Source organism: Hemiscyllium ocellatum, chromosome 7, assembly GCF_020745735.1.
Source record: "Hemiscyllium ocellatum isolate sHemOce1 chromosome 7, sHemOce1.pat.X.cur, whole genome shotgun sequence".
Classification (NCBI taxonomy): Eukaryota; Metazoa; Chordata; class Chondrichthyes; order Orectolobiformes; family Hemiscylliidae; genus Hemiscyllium; species Hemiscyllium ocellatum.
Genome location: NC_083407.1, coordinates 85,281,529 through 85,302,014, shown reverse-complemented (window position 1 = coordinate 85,302,014; position 20,486 = coordinate 85,281,529). Strand labels below are relative to the sequence as shown.

The window sequence follows — 20,486 nt, the reverse complement described above, 5'->3', positions numbered from 1 at the left end:
ATTTTAAGAATTACTTTCTTTGACATCTAAAGATACAACTGCTTGCAAGTAGAATATAAAGTAGATTTCTGATTAGGCGGTTGTTTGATTTTACTCTCCTTATGAATTACTGTATCTAGTGTAACAAACATTTTTTAGCAGATGTTTCTGCCTCTGGAAGAGGGCTTGTGTTTGCACATCTGGTTCTACATTGATAAAGAATACACAAAATAATGATTTTCCCTGGAGGAAGATAAATTGTCAAACATATCCACATAGGCGTACATTAGTGCTATCCTGTGCATTCAAAGAGGAATAGAAAAAATGGAAATATGCCATGGATCTACACTGCATCTTAGTAACAGAAAGTTCCTGAAAAAAGTCACAGATTGTTGCTACACTGTCTGATGGGTTGCTGAAAAAGATTTATAATAGTCATGGATTAATTACTTTAAGTAATGCAATAATGCAAGTTGATCCCATTTAAAATTGCTGAAGAAGTAGACATGGTTGTCCCATCCAGCAACTATTAATTAAGTCTGTGATTATAGAGGTAATTATCAATGATTAATATAGTTGTAGGCAGATTTTGAATGAATTGTGTAGTGTCCTCAATGGTTTCATGGACATCTCTTCCCAGCTGAATTAAAAATGGCAATTATATGAAAGTTCACATTGTAATTGCTTGAAATACAGTGACAATTATGGGATTAAATTGTGAATAATTTGTCAGAAACTTCTAATTTTCCCAAATATTTTTACAAATAATTCCTACGCCTTTTTGTTTTTGGTAAATTGTATCCCATTTGCCTTTCACTCAGAAGAGTCCCAGAATTACACCATGCTTGGCTGAGGCTGAACTTATGTGCTGAAGTTTGGACCTAAAGCTGGACACATTTTCCTGCCTTGAGCCGACATTGTGATGGCTCCTCTTGGAATCTTTCCTCAGCAAAATTAGCCAAGGTGCAGAGTCCTAAGGTTTGAAGGCGAGTAGGAAGTCCTCCACAAATGACAAATCAGTCCTCCATTTGAAGTGTAAGTTGCCGATGCAGGTAACACAGATAGAGAAAGAGGGTGTATCCTGAGCGTGTTTCCCCAGCCTGTGAGCTCCATCTTCATGCTACGTTTCAGCCTTGAGTGGTGGAGGGGGCGAACGTTACAAGCCCACTGGAAAATTCCACTTGGTTTTTGCTGACTGACCTTAGTGGACAATTAAATCTAACTGGTTACCCACACCCCTGTCACACCCCTCCACCCACAAAGGAAAATGGCCCAGGATCAGGTATGCCATACAAGGAAATTGTGGGTACATCTATCACTAGTCTTGCTCCTGTGGCCCCTTAAAATATCAGGCCCCTTTTTTGCCTATACTTCCCTGAAGTAGGCCCATTGGAGGTATATGAGGACAGCCTGAAGTTACTGATCTTCTGATTTGAAAGACACTTATCTTGATGAGTCATTACTGTGACACAGGTGAGATAGCAAATTTGTAATGGAGAATCGTTGTCTTAAACCTGTTACCTTCAATACATGTTACTTTAACAAATTGTTCTTCACACTTAAAATATGAATCTCATTACAATTAATCAAATATTTAATTTAACTGCATTTTGTTAAACACAGTAAGGTATGGAAATTCAAATTTAGTAAACCTTCGTAAAAATTTGAAAATAAATTGGTTAATGTTTTTGCCATGAGGCTGATGGATTTTAACGTTAGCATGCTAAACTGGAAGTTAACAATAAATGTCTGTAAGTACCACTGACTTAAAAATATACGGTGACTTCTTCAAACATATATATTTCACATTTATGACATCACCATTAATGGCATAGTGCTCCTATTTCTTATGATTTCATCTCTAATTTTAACTAGTGTATAGATCATTCTAATATTCTCAATACAAAATATATCTAAGAAGAAAAAAAATAAATTTCACATAAGAGCAGTTTCTGCTCATTTATAAATGCATGAGAAGCTAGTTGAATGGGTTTCGAACAAGATAACTTATCCAAAATGCATTTACTACAGATATTAAGTAACCTATTAATAAATACTGCAATAAACTGTGCCAACTCTTTTGATAAATTAATAATCTTGCAGCTATTGCCCTTCTGCATAAAAAATTAAATTACATTTTCTTCAAAAGAATCACTCATTTAGATATTTTTCTTCATCTTACTTAACTTCTCTAGAAGCCTGTTAACTGTCATCAAATATGGACACTAACATCCCTCTAGTACCTCGCTCAAGTGATCTATCTAGACCTGAGCCTATATAACATCTGTTGATGCACTACAATCAATGTAACTTCAACTCATTGCTAGCATATGAGATGAGTAAAATGCAGGAACTGAACATGAATATTTGCTGTTCTGAACAAAACAACACCACAGCACACAGTGTATTCACCAAACGAGTTAGTTTCTTTTACAATAAACAAAGTTATTTGTTTATTTGTAAAAGTTAAAAATCAGATCTAAACATTTACTTCTATTGAGTATTGGTGAAAATAATACATATTTTGTTGAAGCTTTTCATCTTGCACTCATCAGGACAACTCATAATACCAAAGAAGAAATGACATTTAGGCTGTATGAGAAGAGGCTTCTGATTGGTTGGCAAGTGAACTCTGATTGAAGGGGGTGTTGCTGTGGAGAATACACCAATTAATGATAACTGACAGTTAACTGCCATGTTTGATGCATTCTCCATAGCAATGCCCGAGCAATCAGAGTCCACTTGCAACCATCCAACACTTTCCTCTCATTCACTATAAATGTTATCTCCTCATTACTTTGGTATTCTTGCAAATTATCTTGATGAGTGCAAGGCAAAAAGCTTTGACAAAAGATTGCTTTTCAACAATACTCAGGTTTTGTATGATCAAATGACCATTACTTACTTCTGTGCAAAACTAATTATGTTCTAAGATGTATTACAAAAGTACTATCCCTAAATAAAAATCTTAACAGCTATCTGAAATTCTTACTTCCCTATGAGTACCAGTAGAAGCTGCATTTCTAACTTGATATTTAAGGAATTTGCAGAACATCCATTAGACATCTTTTATTGCAATAAAAAAAGCTCTTGACAAACTTAATAGTCTGGCAACATTTGTGAAGACAGAAACAGAGCTAATATTTTGAGTCCAAGTTTGTTCCAAAGAAGAGTCATACTGGATTTGAAATGCTAACCACTTCTGTCTCCACAGATGCTGCCAGACCTGCTGAGCTTGTCCAGCATTTTCAGTTTTTATTTTAGATTTCCAGAATCCTTAGTAGATTGCTTCAAGCTTTTATCGCAGCTGCAGTTAGGAAGTTTTCAAGGTAGCAAAGGGTTAAGTAGTGAAAGATTATTTCCACTAGTTACAAAGATGGTTACGAGTGGCAAAAATGAAAGATGATCACAAAACAACTTAAAACGGTAGTTTGAAAGAAAGTTGTCAGAAGATGGCACGCTCTGTCACAAACTATTATTATTGTCGCATCCACAAATTTTCCAAACTGTAATTGGTTATTTAAGAAACAAAAATATTAAGCAGAATAGGCAAAGAACAGTTTGGATTTGATGGGATTGTACTTATGAAGTTCTATATTTCACAAGCTGCCACATATCTGCATTAGTCATTTGAATGACATTTGCTTGGCTAATCTAAATGAAAAAAACATCAAGATTTACAATATTTTAATTTATTTGGAAATAGAATGAATGGAAACATATATTTAATAAATGCATATTTAACTTTGTCAATAACAATAATTAAATTTACAAATTGAATGTTGATAAAATATATACATAATTTGAAGTATAGTCAGTATACAAAGGATCAACCTGGACTGCAATATGTAAGCCCTACACTTTAACAAGACTAATAACCATTTGTTGAAAAACACTAAGTGCAACATATTGAAAAGACAAAAGAAATGCTATATCATCAAATAGGTACAAAAATCTAAAGAATGTGTAGTAGTGACTGTACACTGACTCTCAAAGACAGCTCCTTAATAAACTTAACGAAAATTAAAGTATCATCCCAGATCAAAGACGTGTTATTTGAATGCGTGCTAGATTTAGGATCATAAGAATGAGGAGCAGGAGTAAGTGATACAATGTTTCAAGTCTGCTCCATCTTTCAGTAAGATCATGCCTAATGTTCAATCTCTTTCTCCACATCACTTGAGTTCATCAACCTTCAAAAATCTATTGATCTCTTTACAGACCATATCAAATGACTGCATGGGACAAACCTGTCCTCTAAAGCAGAGAAATCAGAAGATGACAACTTTGCAAATTAAAAAGGAAATATACTAAGGAAATGAGTAAATGAGAATCCTTCAAAAATGTCCTTGTTAACTGTCCACTGTTTCACTACTTCTTGTTTTGAAATCCAGAAAATAGCTTTAAAGAGAAAAAACCTAGCTTCTTTTACTCAATGCACTGTTGAAAATAGCACACAGTGGCGTTCCTTTCCCTGAGAACAGTGGGCCTCTGAAGTAGGCTGCCATTGTTTCATGAAACTCCTTCAATAAAGAGCTGGGGCAGTTTCTAGCTGGGGTGGAAATCATCCCCAATGTAAGGTAGGCACAGCATGACATTGTCAGGAGCACAGAGATACTCTGGACTAGTTAAATGCCAAAGCAGCTTGGGAAGTGGGACTGGGGAGAATGGATGTACAATTGTTAGAGATAAACATCCCTGACATTGTCCTTCAAGTTTGCCTGGTCTTATCCGATCTTTGTTGACTTTAATTTGGCTGATCATGTAGTGGTTGGAATCTATACATAAAGCACAAGCCATTGCATCGTGTGGGACAGGCTGGATGGACCGGAACATCTTTTCCAGGATGACATCATTTGGTTGTCCCATTTACTCCCATTCTACCAATCTTCTGCCTTGTATGTTCAGCCTGACTCATGCATTGATACTTGTTTAGAGAAGATAGGAAGGTTAGGCCCACAAAGGTCTTCGATAATTGCAATAACAACAATGTTAAGGCTGATTGTTGGTCTTGGATAGTACAGGGAAGCCATTCTTCCTGATTCTTCCAGGCAACATAACCAACATTTGAAAACACTGTCCCAAAGGAGAAGCACAATTACAAATGTCTATGCAGGGTCTAGTTCAAACTTTGATTACCAAGCACAGAGCTCAATTAGTGTTGCAGCTGTGGGAAAGTCTTCTTGATGTGTATTCACCTCATTTGGAACCTATAGTTTTCAGTTCATTCATTTTCTAAATTTATCTTGTCTTGAGTGACTAAATGCTTACTCCTCTGAAGAAACAAATTATTTTGAAACTTCATATGCAAGTGCAAGGTCAACTTTCGCAAATATCCGTTATGTATCATACATCTGCAAAAACAGCTCATGCAATATATTTTCCATGTTGAATTTCCTTCTTTTCTCTCCACCCTTGAAGACATTTATGGAAATTTCTTTCTGCCTCAGCCAATTAACTATCTTTTGCTGTATGGCACTTGATGATAGGCAGACTATATTACTCTTAAATGCATTCAATTGATGTTGATACTTTTCCCACAAACTGTCTTCACCTTCTAGAAAGAGTAACTGGATAGTGTGAACTCTGGCCAATTTTATCACTCCAAGATGCTGGATGACATAGGGTAATCCAGCACCAACCAAGGATCTTTCTGGTTCCTGTATCTCTCAGATAATCACTGGAAAGACTGGTAAGGCATTGATGAATATGCAAATTTTGCAGAGTGAGTAAGCACCTGAAAATTGAGAGGATGAACAGCAATGTAGAACATTGCTTTTTTCATAAATTTCAGCAAAACAACTGAAAATCTTAAGTTAGTTACAACTTGTATTTGTCACAAAGTGATATCTATATTCCTCAGAAGTTAATCTATTAAACAAATCATTTTGCTCTACTTTGGTAAACCTTTCTTTTATATTTGAGGCTTTCTGATTACGGAATCCAGGCTTGACTTTGTTCCTCAGCTGTGTACAGAGTGAGTGAGTAGGACATTTCAGAATATATTTTGAAAGATGTCCCCAACATATATATGAGCAGTTGTTTTAAAATAAAAGCAGCATTTACATACAAAAGCCTCACAACAGAAAAAATACTGTTATGCATAACAAAAATGTACAGTGAAATATTTTTGTTCTTATTAAAATGTATTTAAAAGCTAATACATGCATAATAACTATGAAAAACATAAAGGAACGTGCATGCTGATTGTGATTTTGGTAGTTCCTGTTCTCATCCTTTCTTTTAAATGGGCCAAAAATGCAAGTTCAAAGGCGTTTATATGAATGTTAGATATATTGCTTTAATATATTTTTCCTTGAATTATTTTATTATGGTATATGCCATAAAATTTGTACTTTTTAAAGGTTTTGTTAGTATTTTCAGTATCACCCAGGGAAATAACAACTTGGTTGTTAACTACTAGCAGTAGTTCTGACTCCATCATCAAGGTACTGAGTCTGGCGTTGGAATTATGAGGACTTTCATTCCATCCTCTATTTTCTTTTTCTGTATTTCCTGAAGGCTTTATTTGGATTTGATCGATGCACTTCCACTTGTTGACTTGCTCAGTCCACATGAGACACAAGCAGTTTGGATTTGCTTCATGTTTTCCAGTGCCTCATTCTTAGCATTTTTCAGTAAATCCCCTTGGCCCTGCATATATCAAAGGACAATGTTACATTAATTCACTAATATTTTACTATGTTTACAAACATGTTCATCTACCAAGTTCACTTTAAACAGTCACCAATAGTGCATATAAAGAGACAGCAGCCTGGGCCAGTGCAGTATCCCAAGCAAAACATAATATCCAGCAGAGCAGGAAGAAAGTTCATTATATTCTGTGCTTTGCAAGGGCAAGTATCACCATTTTCCGTCCGCTATTGCACATTCATAGGGCCATCACTCTCTCCAACGTTGCTGCTGCACAGGCCTCTCAGCAAGGCTCATAGACTACAATTATTGCATGTATCACTCTGTCAAACCTCTCCTGTATTCTTGCCAACACATTTTCCTTGACTTTTAAAAATGTGATTATTCAAAACATACAAAATACACAAGCTGAGGCCTCACCATATTACTGAGAAGATTTAACATAATTTCCTTAATCTTGAATTGATTGTCCCTATTTAGTAAACCAAGTATTCTAAATCCTTTCTAATCCATTTTATCAATTCTCCCAACTACCTCCAAGTAGTTGGGAATATGCATCCCAGGTTTCCATGGTCTTCCACCTCTCAGAATTGTACCATTAGACATCAATAACATGTTGGTTATTCTAAAGTGTATCACTTCGCATTTAACTGCAATTAACTGTATTTGCACCAGATTATGCCCTGAAGTCTGCTACAATCATGTTTACTGTGTTGCCAAGCTACCAAGTTTTTCCAGGGTAGCAGGGTCATTTGATTCCTCAGGGAGTGGCTATCTTTCGAGTACCCTATCCCAGGGTTGAGCCATGGCCAACTTTGGAATTAGTGAATTTTCAGTTTTGATGGTGGAAGAGTTAAAACCCCAAGGGACCACAGCTGCTTGGGAAGAAGATTTATATGAGGAAGACAAGGGAAACCACCATATGTATTTTTTTCCTCGTCACATTGTTCATTGCTTATTGATGTTGAAATTAAGAGCTCCTACAAGTAAATGAAAAGTGCAATACTGAAAGAAGCAGAGGGAAGGGCAGAAAATCTGTTCTTGGACAAAGTTCCATTTCAGATTTTGTAGTAACCCAACTACACACCAAGTTACCAATATTCCTTAAACACCTTGTGTTTTTATTTTATGAATAAGACTGTTATGAGGCATGTTATAATGTGCTTAAAGTTTGTATGTACATTTCTTGCATTATCCCTGTATTACCAAACAAAATACCTGGCGCTGGAAATCTGAAATAAAAAAAGTGGTGGAAATACTCAGCAGCTAAGGTAGTTTCTCCGGAGAGAAAACAGAGTTCTCATTTCAGATCGTTGATTTTTCATTAGAACTTGTCTGTTCCTTCAAAAAAATGCTCTTTGAAGTGAGATTTTTTACTGTATCATTTCTTAAATTCTCCCCAAGTCTCATATTCTGCTGATAAGTTTCTAATATGCTTTGTATTTTAAATTTGTTTTTCATAAATTCTTTTAAAACTTCAGTATCATAAGGCTTTACACTGTCACTCAATAACTAAGTTAAAAATCACACAACAGGTTATAGTCCAACAGGTTTATTTGGAAGTAATAGCTTTTGGAGTGTGCTCCTTTACCAGGTAGAACCTGTTGGACTATAACCTGATGTTTTGTGATTTTTAACTTTGTCCACCCCAGTCCAACACTGACACTTCCATATCACAACTCAATACCTACTTTACTTCCTTGGTTTATGCTGAAACATCCTAAATTTCACTTTAAGACCTTGTACCAGTCACCTCCATATACTTTTATGATCTGGGTCTGGGGAATTTGGTAGGAAAATGTATCAAGTGTTAATATGGGAACCTTAGGAAACAGTGATTGTTGTTCTTTTTCATAGTTAATCTAAATGTTATGATAAAAGAATAATTGAGAGTAAAATACATGGTTGGACGAGGCTAATTCAGTGGGATCTGAACAGATCAGTGCCTTATAAATTGAAATTACTGATTGACAGACAAAATTGTATTGTAATAATGGTCTGTCTTTAAAGGTGAGGTGGTTTGCACATGATCAAGATTCATTCCCAAAGACACGAAAAGTTAGGCCAATTAATGCCAGATGAAAGTCATGAGATGATAAAGCCAGGAGGTCAAAAGAAATAGAGACTGAGAGGAGACAGGAAAAAAGGTACACATTACAGATTTCAGACTACTAATACAGGTGAGAAACTAAACATCAAATTTTCAGAGGGAAGTGAAAAACGAAAGTAAGAAAGGCACAGAGAATGAGTCATTGGGTCACAGAGATATACAACACGGAAACAGATCCTATGGTCCAACTTGTCCATGCTGAACAGATATCCTACATGAATCTAGCCCCATTTGCCAGCATTTGGCCCATATCCCTTGAAACCCTTCCTATTCATATACCCATCCGGATTAATCTTAAATGTTGCAATGTGCCAGCCTCCATCACTTTCGCAGACATTTCATTTTACACATGCACGACTCTCTGAATGAAAAAGTTGCCCCTTAGGTCCCTTTTAAATCTTTCCCCTCCCATCATGAACCTATGTCCTCTAGTTTTGGACTCCCACTCCCCAGGGAAAAGACCTTGCCTATTTACCCTATCCATGCACCTCATGATTTTATAAACCTCAATAACATCACCCTTCAACATCTAACACTGGGGGAAAAATAGCCCCAGCCTATTCAGCCTCTCCCTCTTGCTCAAATCCTCCAACCCTGGAACCATCCTTGTCAATTTTTTCTGAACCCTTTCAAGTTTCACAACATTCTTCCTACACAAGGGAGACCAGAATTAAAAACAGTATTCTTAAAGTGGCCTAACCAATATCCTGTACAGCCACAATATGTCCTTTCAACTCCTATACTCAATGCACTGACCAATAAAGACAAGCATACCAACACCTTCTTCACTATTCTATATATCTGTAACTCCACTTTTAAAGAACCAAGAACCTGCACTCCAAGGTCTCTTTGTTCAGCAACACTCCCCAGGACTTTACCATTAAGTGTACAAGTTCTGTCCTGATCTGCAGCACCTCACATTTATCTAAATTAAACTCCATCTGCCACTCCTCGGCCCATTGGCCTATCTGATCAAGATCCCGCTGTACTTGAGGTAACCACATTCACTGCCCACTACACCTCTGATCCTGGTGTCATCTGCAAACTTACTAACTATCCCTTCTATGTTCACATCCAAATCATTTATATAAATGATCCAGCACTAATCATTGTGGCACATGACTGTCACAAGTCTCCAGTCTGAAAAGCAACCATCCACCACCACCCGCTGTCTTCTATCTTTGAGCCAGTTCTATATCCAAATGGCTAGTTCTCCCTATTCCACAAGACCTAACCTTGTTAACCAGTCTAACATGAGGAAATTTGTCAAACGCCTGACTGAAATCCATATAGATCATATCCACTGCTCTGCCCTCATCAATCTTCCTTGTTACTTTTCCAAAAATCTCGATCAAGTTAGTGAGACATGATTTCCTATGCACAAAGCCATATTGACTATCCCTAATCATTCCTTGCCTTTCCAAATATATGTAAATTCTGTCCCTCATGATTCCCTCAACCAACTTGCCCATCACTGATGTCAGGCTCACCAGTCTATAGTCCACACTGACCCACTGAAGACCATCTCAACCAGACCTGTGCTCCTACCCTACCCCTACATTTCCTATGACCAATCCACCCGACCTGCATATATTTGGACTATGGGAGGAAACCACAGCACCTGGAGGAAACCCACACATGGAGAATGTGCAAACTCTAGGCAGAGAGTCATCTGTGGCTAGAAGTGAGGCTGTGCTAACCACTGAGCTACCACGCCACCTGTTTTTCCATATAGACATATAAATAGAACAAGGCTAATAAAAGAAGAGATGAGACCTGTTAGGGACCAAATGGAGAATCTATGCATGGAGGCAGAAATCAAAGCTGAGATGCATCTCTTTTTACTAAGGAACAAGATGTTGTTAGAGTCATAGTGAAACAGGAGGTAGTTGTAATACTGGATGGGCTAAAAATTGATGAAAAGTTGATATACAAAGATTGGCTATCCTTAAAGTTGGCATGTTACCAGGGCCGGATGGGCTGTGTTTCAAGTAAGTAAGAGTAAACATTGTAGATGAACTAGTATATGACCATATAAACTAAATGTAGGGGTAAGCTATTTACTTCCATAAGCCCATTCACAATTAAAAGGATAAACCCAGAAACTACAGGCCAATTAATTTAATTTTGCTGGTGGGAAAATCTTTACAAAGGACAATCCAGGATAAAATTGATAGTCACTTTGATAAATTAAGAACATCTCCAGCAAAAGTAAAGAGAGGGGAAAGATATAAAAGAGACCTACGGGGCAACTTTTTCACACACAGGGTGGTATGGAATGAGCTGCCAGAGGATGTGGTGGAGGCTGGTACAATTGCAACATTTAAGAGGCATTGGATGGGTATATGAATAGGAAGAGTTTGGAGGGATATGGGCCAGGTGCTGGCAGGTGGGACTAGATTGGGTTGGGATATCTGGTATGCATTGACGGGTTGGACCGTCAATCTCTATAACTCTATGTTTCCAAGCTGTACATCTCTATGACTCTATTTGTAGAGTTTTGCAAAAGACAAATCGTGCTTAAGTTTGCCTTGCCTCACTTGGGTATAAACTGAAAATCAAGTACCACGACTTCCAGAGTCATTACAAAGGTTAAAGATTTAAAAAGTATGTAAAGATGCCCAATTTACCTAATTTTCAGACCCAGGTTGATAGAAAGTGCACACCAGGTTTCTCAACTTTGCAAAAATGACTATTTATTCTAGGTAATTAGACTCTAGCTACAGGTAAACAATCATGAATTGCTGGAATATAACTTCAATAATTAAAACTCCAATCTGCTTATAAACCCCTTATTAGACACACTCACAGACAAACACAGACAGAAACACAGGTGTTATGGACAGGGGGAAGACTGGGAAGATCATTCAGCAGATCTTGTTTGCAGAGTTGCTGACATTCTTGTGATGTTCAGACCACTATTTCTCAGTCTTCCTTCTCAGAAGGCTTTCACTGGTTTGCAAGAAGCAAAGGATGGTTGGTTCACTTGTAAAGTCACAGCTTACAGCAACTGTCAAAGGAAAGATCAACTGGTTTCCTTCAACCTTAATGTGGCTCCTATTGCAGAGAACAGAAACAACTATTTAGCTGGAGATCATTTCTGTATCTTGCTCATAGTTTCAAGCTGTTTAACTACTTGTAAGCCAATCACATAGTTCTTGGCAAGTAGAAGGCCTTTGTCATTGATAGCTGGTCACTAGTTCTCAGACTAATCAGTTACTTTTACCAAACAAAGCTCTAATGGTACACAGCCACTCAGCTCCAGTTAGTCTGCAACCACTCTTTACACTGCTTAAACAAGTAGAAATCCTTCAGCCATCCTTGGCTTGTAAAACAGTTCTTTTCTCATTTCAGTTGACAATTAGAAATACAGGAAAAACACGAATACATAGTTTTTACAAACTAATCTGAGTTTTTTGATGAGGTACCAGAGATAGTTATCAACAATAGTGTGGTTGGTGTAGTCAATAGGCACCTGTAAAAAATATCTGAAAAAGTCTCACATAATGGGCTTGAAGCTTGAAGCCCATGGAATTAAAGAGGCAGTGGTGGCATAGATATGAATTTGGCTAAGTGACAGAAAACAAGAGCAGTGATGAACAATTTTTTTGGGAATAAACTGAAATTCACTTGGGGACAGTAACTGAACCACTGCTTTTTTAAATATACATAATATTATGCAGGGCACAAAACATGTAACCATTGTGAATTGTGAGGATAATAGTAGATTTCAAGAGACATAGATAAATTACTGGAATGGGTGCACATGTGGAATGTAAAAAAGTGTGGTGATACTTTGTGATAGAAAAAACAAGGAAAGACAACTTAAACTTCAAGTGAAGAGAGACCTGGGAGTATATGTGCATAAATCATTGAAGGTAACAAAGCAGATTAAGAAAGTTAAATTTTGAAGTAATTGCATGGTCTTCAAAAGTGTGGAAGTTTTGATGAGCCTTAATAAAACACTGGCTTGGCCTCAACTAGGGTATAAAGTCCTGTTCAGCCATCTACACTTTAGCAAAGATGTGAAAATTTTAGAAAAGGTGCAAGGGATTTATAAGAATGGTTCTAGGGATTGTGAACATCAGTTACTTGGATCAAATATTGAAGCTGGGGCTATTCTCCTTATAGAAGCGAAGGTTGAGTGGTGTTCAAACTATGAGGTTCCTTTGACCTATTTTCTTCTAATATTTCCTGCTTTTGCGTGAATTTTGGAGGTCCTTGCATGACAGCAACTTCCAGAACCACAAATCAAAGTATCCACATGTCAAATGGCATGCCAAACCCTCTAAGTAAAGTAGATTAAAAGGAACATTGGTCTCAACAGTGTATAGAGAGAATTCATTTCCACTAGTGCTTGAGAAATGTTGACATCAGCTGTGGTGAACTTTCTGTCATGAACCTCAAAAAGAAAGCAGTTTGTCAGAAAATTAATAACTTCAATCCAGGCATTTTGCATGTCTAAAGAACAGCTTTATAAAAGGGACACAGATCCAAAAAGGGTTATTTTGTTTAACAAAATTTCATCAGCCATCTGTTTTGCAACCTGATCCATTTCATTCTCACACATTAATGCAAATATATATATCTTGGCCTCCCTTCTGGCTGTAACTTTATCTCCACTTCACGCATTCGGGCGATCTAGTTATTGAATAGAATACATTATGTGCAAAATTATGAATTAAAGTTGTTCCTACTATTTGTGAATGCTTCAAATTTTATCACTGAGAAGGTCCAGTTTTCACTTTTCTCACCTTAACCATAACCTTTGATGATATTCACACAAGAGTTTACCTATCATTACTGTACCTTCAATACGGTGATATTCCATGCAAAATTTTCCAGTGCTTTATTTATCTTGGCTCCCTTCAAACCCTCCTTTTTCGCTAAACCATGTATTCCCCTATGAAATTCAAGTCCTGTACAAGAGATTCAATCATAAAAATACAAGTTAGTGGTACACGTGTTTACTTCTTTATAGCATAAACCTTTATTGCTTTTATGTAATTGACAGTGATACTAGAACAAGAACAAAAGGTTTTAATTAGAATTTCATATTGTTAATATTACTGCATCACCAAATAATTATAGAAGCATTTTTTCCCATCAGATATACAAATTATACAGTATAGAGTACATTAAATGGATAGTGAAACAATGTGCTAAAGTTACAATATTGGAAGAATATCATCCCACAATTCTTACCACACACTCTCCCCTCCCCATGACTTACATTTAGCACACTAGTCATTACTTTATATTCTCAATGTTAAATTAGAAAATTTTAAAAAAGCTAAAGTATGGATAATTTTGGCAAGGGCAAAGAACAATGTTGAGTGAAAATGATTAATTGGGGGGAAAGCCAACTTCAATGGGATAAGAACAGACCTGGACTGAATAAATTGAAGTCAAAGGTTAGAAGGAGAAATGGCAGCTGAACAATGGGCTACCTTCAAAGAAGGAAAGATTTAGGCACAATCAAGGTATATTCCCTCAAAATGGAAAAGTGCAGCAAAAACGAAGCCATGGCTCCCTGAATGACAAAAGAAATAGAAGGTAAGATAACAAAGAAAAAATGTGTTTATGATAAATGTTAAATAGAAAATACAACTGAAAACGCGGTTGAATATAGATGTTTCAGAGCGAATGAGAGAAAAAAAAATGAGAGAATCAAAAGTGAATTGACTATAAAAAGGAATTATCAGTCAATATAATAGGGAATCCCAAATTTTAACACAGCTATATAAATAGTCATAGTATGGTAAAAGGAGTACGACCAATTAGGAACCAAAAGTGGATTTATGCTTGGAGGCAGAGGGCAGAGTTGAGGTGTTACATCTGTCTTTATGAAGGAAGATGCTTGTCTGGCCATGGACTAAGAGGATGTAATTCAGATATTGGAAGGGTTTCAGATAGATAAGGAGGAGTTATTAAAAGCATGATAGAAGAGAAAATGGAAACTATGAAGGCCCAAATTATAATCTTTCAGTCTTCCTTAGACCAGGAGGTAGTGACAGAGAACTAGAGAATTGCAAACATTACAACTTTGTTAAAAAATTATTGATAGAAACAAAGGAAGTTGGAATCGGAGTAGGTCTTTCAACCATTTGAACCTGCCCCCATTCAATATGATCATAGATGATCATCCAACTCAGCATTTTTGTCCTCCTTTCTCTTCATACCTCTTGATCTCTTTAGCTCTAACAACTATATCTAACTTCTTCTTGTAAACATACAACGTTTTGGCCTGAATTCCCTTCTGTGGCAGAGAATTCCCCAGGCTCACCACTCTTTGGGTGAAGAAAGTCTTCCTCATTCATGATTATCTTGTCTAGTCGTGTTAAAATTTTATAGGTTCTTGTGAGATCCTCCCACATTTTAAGCTCCAGTGAATACAGGCCTAATCAATCAATCAATCAGTCTTTCTTGATACATCAATCCTGGCACCCCAGGAATAAATCTGGTAAATTTTTGTTGCACTCCCTCCTTAGCCAGAACATCCTTCCTCCCCAAAAATAGCATATAATAATCCAGATTTGGTGTCATCAAGATGCTGTACAATTGCAGCAAGACATCTCTGCTCCTGTACTCAAAACCACTTGTTATGAAGGCCAAAATATCATTTGTCTTCTTCACCTGCCTGCTGTACCTGCATGCTTACTTTTAGGATAACCAGGTTATCTCTGCATTCTCCGCATTCTCCACACAGTTCACCTGCCCACCTATGTCATTGGCAAACTTGGAGATATTACATGTAGTCCTCCCATCAAAATCATTAATATATATTGTGAATAGCTAGTATCCTAGCACTAATCCCTGCAGAATCCCTCTGGTCACTGCTTGGCACTCAGAAAAAGACTTGTTTCTTCCAATGCTTTGTTTCCTATCTGCTAATCAGTTCTCTGTCTGCATCAATACATTACCCTTAATCCACCTCTTTGATTTTACACACTGATCTCTTATGTAGGAACTTATTGAAAGCCTTCTGAAAATCCAAATGAACCATATCCACATGCTCCTCCTTCTCAACTCTGCTTGTTACATCCTTGAAGAATTCCAGTAGATTTGACAAGCATGATTTCCCTTTCATAAATCCATGTTGACCTTGTCTGATGCTACTTGTGGGGTGCAAATGCCTTCATTCGCCAGAGCTGCAGCAGTGCAGCAGATTATCTGAGGAGTTGGTTAGCTCAGTTGATTGGACAGTGGTTAGCATTGCCAACAGTTTGGGTTCAATTCCTGCTCCTGCTGAGAGTACCACAAGCGTCTTTCATTTTCAACCACTCCCCTCACCTGACACATGGTGGCCCTCAGGTTAAACCATCACCAGTAATTTCTCTCTCTTTCTCTCTCTCTAATGAGAGAGTAGTACAATGGTGACATTTATCTTGATTATTCTAAACATCAGCAGATACAAGCTAAGCCAGTCCAACCTGACTTCATAAGACAAATTTCCCATTGCAGGTATTAATCTAGTAAATTGTCTCTAAACTGTTTCCAATTCATGTACATCCTTCCTTAAATAAGGAAACCAATTTTATGTGCTGGTAAATCAATATATAGTGCTCAAAATGCTCTCACTGGTGCCCTATATAACTAACACACAGCCTCTATTTTTGTATTCAATTCCTCTTGCAATAGATAATAACATTCTATTAGCTTTACTAATTATTTGCAAATTTTGCAATTCATGCACTAGTACAATGATGAGGGCATTTGATGTGGTGTACATTTCAAAAGGCTACATATCAGACTTGTGGGCACAGTTGTAGTGAATTAAATAAAAAGGACAGTAGTAATGTGGATATGTAATTGGCTGAGCTACTGCAAATGAAGAGTAGTAATTAATGGACAATTGTTTTGGGCAAGAGGAAAGTGTGTAGCAGAGTTCCCCAAGGATCCAAGTTGGCACCCTTGCTTCTCCTGGTACGCGTGATGATCTAGACATTGGTGTACAGGGCAAAATTTCAAAGCTTGTTGATGCGATGAAATGGAAAGTCGCAGGAGCAGAGAAATCTGTGCATACATGTACATAAAGCTTTGAAGATAGTAGGTTAGGTTGACAGAGTAGTTAAGAATGTAACTCAACCCAGCCAGCCTGTCTACCGTTAAATTAGATCATCTGCCTCCATGTGACTTTTCAGCACGATATTCTTATCCCTTAGTTGAAGACTGGCAAGTGTGAAGCTGGGGTGGCTGTGATTCAGGAGGAGGTCAAAATGGGTCATCAACTGAGCATGTCCGGCTGAATTTGGATGCAAATGTTTCCACCTTTCTTTTGAAATAATGTACCATCATTGAGGATGGGAATACTTGTGAACCCTCTACCTCCTGTTGCACGTTTAAGCAGAGTAATGTTATGGCTGAAAGGTCACTATGGTGAGATGACATAACACAAATAATAAAGCAAGTTTATCTGTTAAGTGTTATTATGACAGGATTGGGACTGTAAATATTTGGGACATGACATTAAAATATCTAATTAATAGTTAGTAGAGTCAGCTTGAGACAGGAGAATATTGTAACAGATGGAATAGCTAAATATCTATCATGACAGGATAGTCTGCAATGGAAGATCACTGTAGGAAAGTTAGCAATAAATATCTAACCTTGACATTAGAATAACATTAAGTAGAATTTACAACTGAAGAGATAATGGGTACTAACATCACTGGTTTATTGTGTAGCTAGAGTGAGATACTTTGATTAATATAGTTGGACATGCTGATAAGCTAACAGAAACATGATAAAAAAAATATAAAAATTCACAGACCCTGAGATCCATGGGCATTCGAACATCAGCTGGTTTTTCATTTGCAAATATAAGGCCTACTTCTTGAAGAACTCTCTGCGTCTACTGGTGGTTCTCTATATTTACTCCACAATAAGTTTGGTGCTGCGAGCAAGGTCGTGCAGAGACCCACCTGGACAGAGGGCGGCAGTAACAGGGTGCTTCTTGGTCCACCGGGGACACTCCGAAGACTAACAGAATAAGGGTACCCAACAAATAACAGTTTGCATTTTTGCTGTGAATTCGGACTATATTCTGTTTGCTTCGAGTGGTCTTTGGGTCTCTGAGGTGCGGGAACCTGCTGGAGGGTCTCTCCAATCCAAGAGCCAAAGGCGAGGGGTAAATTGCTGCTGAAGGAGACGTGAAGAATTGGTCAAGAAAACTGCGCAGTGGTGTAAGGGATGAGTAAGAATAAAAAGTAGCAAAAATTCCGTGTGGTATATCTAAGACCCTATAGCTAGATAAGGCAGAAATATAGATAGGCAGAATAAAGAAGGGGAAATTGTTTTACTGGAAGCGCTGATAGAACTATTTAGGCCTATTTAGACCTGTTTCCCGGGAGCTCGAGATCCAGGGGTATTTTGATTTTATTTTGCACTATAAGAATTTAAGATAATTTTGTTTTGAGAGAGAAATTTCTCAAGAAACTGTTAGTGATTGATGCATTTTGAAGGTGCAGTGTTAGATTGGTTTTGGTTGAATGAATGAGAACCGGTTGTTTGTACTAACTAGCTGTAATTGAGGACATTTAGAAATTAATAGATTGGTAAGTTATGAAGTTAGGAATTGCTTATACTATTGAACAAAGTACTTACTGGACTTGAATGGTATGAGGAAGTGATTTATGAGAGCAAATATATCATAGGATGGATAAAGGGACTGCAATTGAGATACTGAGCAAGAAATTTATAGTGGCAAGAAATGATATTGTAAAACTTTCTGAGAGATGGGAAAAAAAACTAAGGATTTATTGACTAAATGGCCAAAAGAAGGTACCTTGGATATACATATGTGCAATGAGATGGAAGACTAATTAAGTACTATAAGCCGAAAGATAAATCTAAAAATAGAAACCAAAAAAAGGGATCAGGAGATGGAAATATTGAAACTTTTCAGGAAAGAGAGTGAGGAACTGAAGGTAATTTGTCAGGCACCTGTGGTGACTAGGAAAGCTGCAAAAGAACAAGCTGAGCAGTAATGAGAAACAGAAAAGCAGGAATCAGCTCCCCCTCTATACCCAGATGTGAAAGAGTTGAATAGACCTCCTCCCTACTCGAATGAAGAGACATTGAAGCAGTGTCCAAGTAATTAAGAGAACAGTAGAAATAGAGGGACAGTTAGAATGAGATAGAAGAGCGGAAGACAAAAATGAACTGAGGGAAAGAAGAGAAAAAGAGAAAAGGAATAGGCAGGAGCAAATAGAAGCTATACAACAAGAGCAAGAGATGCTGAAACATGAGATTAGTGTGCTGCGTGGGCTAAGGAAACAAAAAGCAATTGAGGAATGCTCATTGTGATATGAAAGGAGGGCTGAAGAGAAAAGCCGTGAAAGTGACGCAGAGCAAGCAGAAAGGAATGATGAGAGACAAGAAAAGAAAAAGGCCTCAGTAACTAAAGAATGGGAGGAATTAGAAATGGCATCAAACTCGGAGCCCAAGGGGGATTTATTGAGAAGTAGTGTCAGTAAAGGGAAAAGGGGCCAACAGGGAAAGATGCTACTGCTCCTTATAAAAGAGGGGAGAAACCCACAATACATTCCTTGGGGAACTCAGGATCTGGAAGGGCTGAAGAATGCGCTGCCCAGTTTACATGGGGGAGCAGCAAAGTGGATCAGGGCTTTTGAAGATGAAACCACAGGGCAATTGCTGGCTATAGGAGACTTGAAAGCACTGCTGGTGAGGTTGGTAGGGCTCCTCAAGTTAAAGAAAATGATGGTCCGAGCCCGTTTGAAAAATGTGGCAGACAATCCAATGATTGATGGGCTCAGGCTTGATCGAGTGAGACAGAATGTATGGCAGGCCTTAAGAGACTGTTATCCACCCAAAATGGACACCCAGGCTCTGAGAGGGGATCCACTGGGAGAAAGTGAAAACCCGGCTGCCTACTTGGAGAAACAGTTAAAGAAGTGGAGGCTGGAAACAGAGCAAGACATAGAGACTAATCAGTTGCTGACCACAATGTTTCGAAATTCCATCATTGAGGCAATGCCCTCCCAAGTCAGGTCAAGGCTGGAGGAGGTGGTGGGTTTGACATCATTGATGAGCCACCAGGAATTTAGAGATCCTGTCGCTCATGCAGTTGAAAGGTTTCGAAAAGACAAAGATAAACTGTCTGAACAGCAGGAGGAGGTTAAAAGGAAGCTGGCGCAAATGCAGCTCGAAGAGCTTAAAAAGAAAGAAAAAGAGAAGGCTAAAAAGATATTGCCAGTAAGAACCAACACAGTAATCAACACTGGCGTGAACCAAGCGCTGGCGCAAGGGGGTTCCTATCAGGTAGCCAGACGGGGGCCAGTAAGTCCCTTGCCAGCAATGGAGGTTTTTAAAAAAGCTTTCCCGCAGGTGACGTATCCGGGGAAGGGCAGATTTAAATAACAATCTAAACAGAACTGGAGTCCCCAAGGACAGGGACATAAGAATGGGGGACTAAGGTACATGATAAATAATCAGGCTCAAGGGGGCCAGAAATGATGTGTTCGGGATGCCCTGAGAGCCTGGGTGGGAAGGGACACTACCCTGTAGTAGCATGGGAGGCTGATCAAGAACCAGTAATACAAGTTAATATAGAAGGGCCTCAGGCACAGTTGATGATAGATACTGAAGCTACATACACTTGTTAAAAACAATGACTGCAGATGCTGGAAACAGATTCTGGAGTAGAGTAGTGCTGGAAAAGTACAGCAGTTCAGGCAGCATCCGAGGAACAGGAAAATCGACGTTTCAGGCAAAAGCCCTT

The 20,486-nt window shown here is 37.9% G+C and overlaps 1 protein-coding gene across 2 annotated transcripts in view; it reads right to left on the bottom strand.

The window, feature by feature from the left end:
- Positions 1-3,867: 3,867 nt before the first annotated feature.
- Positions 3,868-20,486, bottom strand: part of plcl1 (phospholipase C like 1) — a 304,098-nt gene continuing 287,479 nt past the window's right edge. For both annotated transcript variants that reach the window (XM_060827410.1, XM_060827411.1), the window contains 2 exons: positions 13,553-13,662; positions 3,868-6,633 (listed from right to left, as the gene is read on the bottom strand). In XM_060827410.1, coding sequence (XP_060683393.1) covers positions 6,505-6,633; positions 13,553-13,662 — 239 coding nt within the window. In that variant the 3' untranslated portion in view covers positions 3,868-6,504. The remainder of the gene's footprint in view (positions 6,634-13,552; positions 13,663-20,486) is intronic.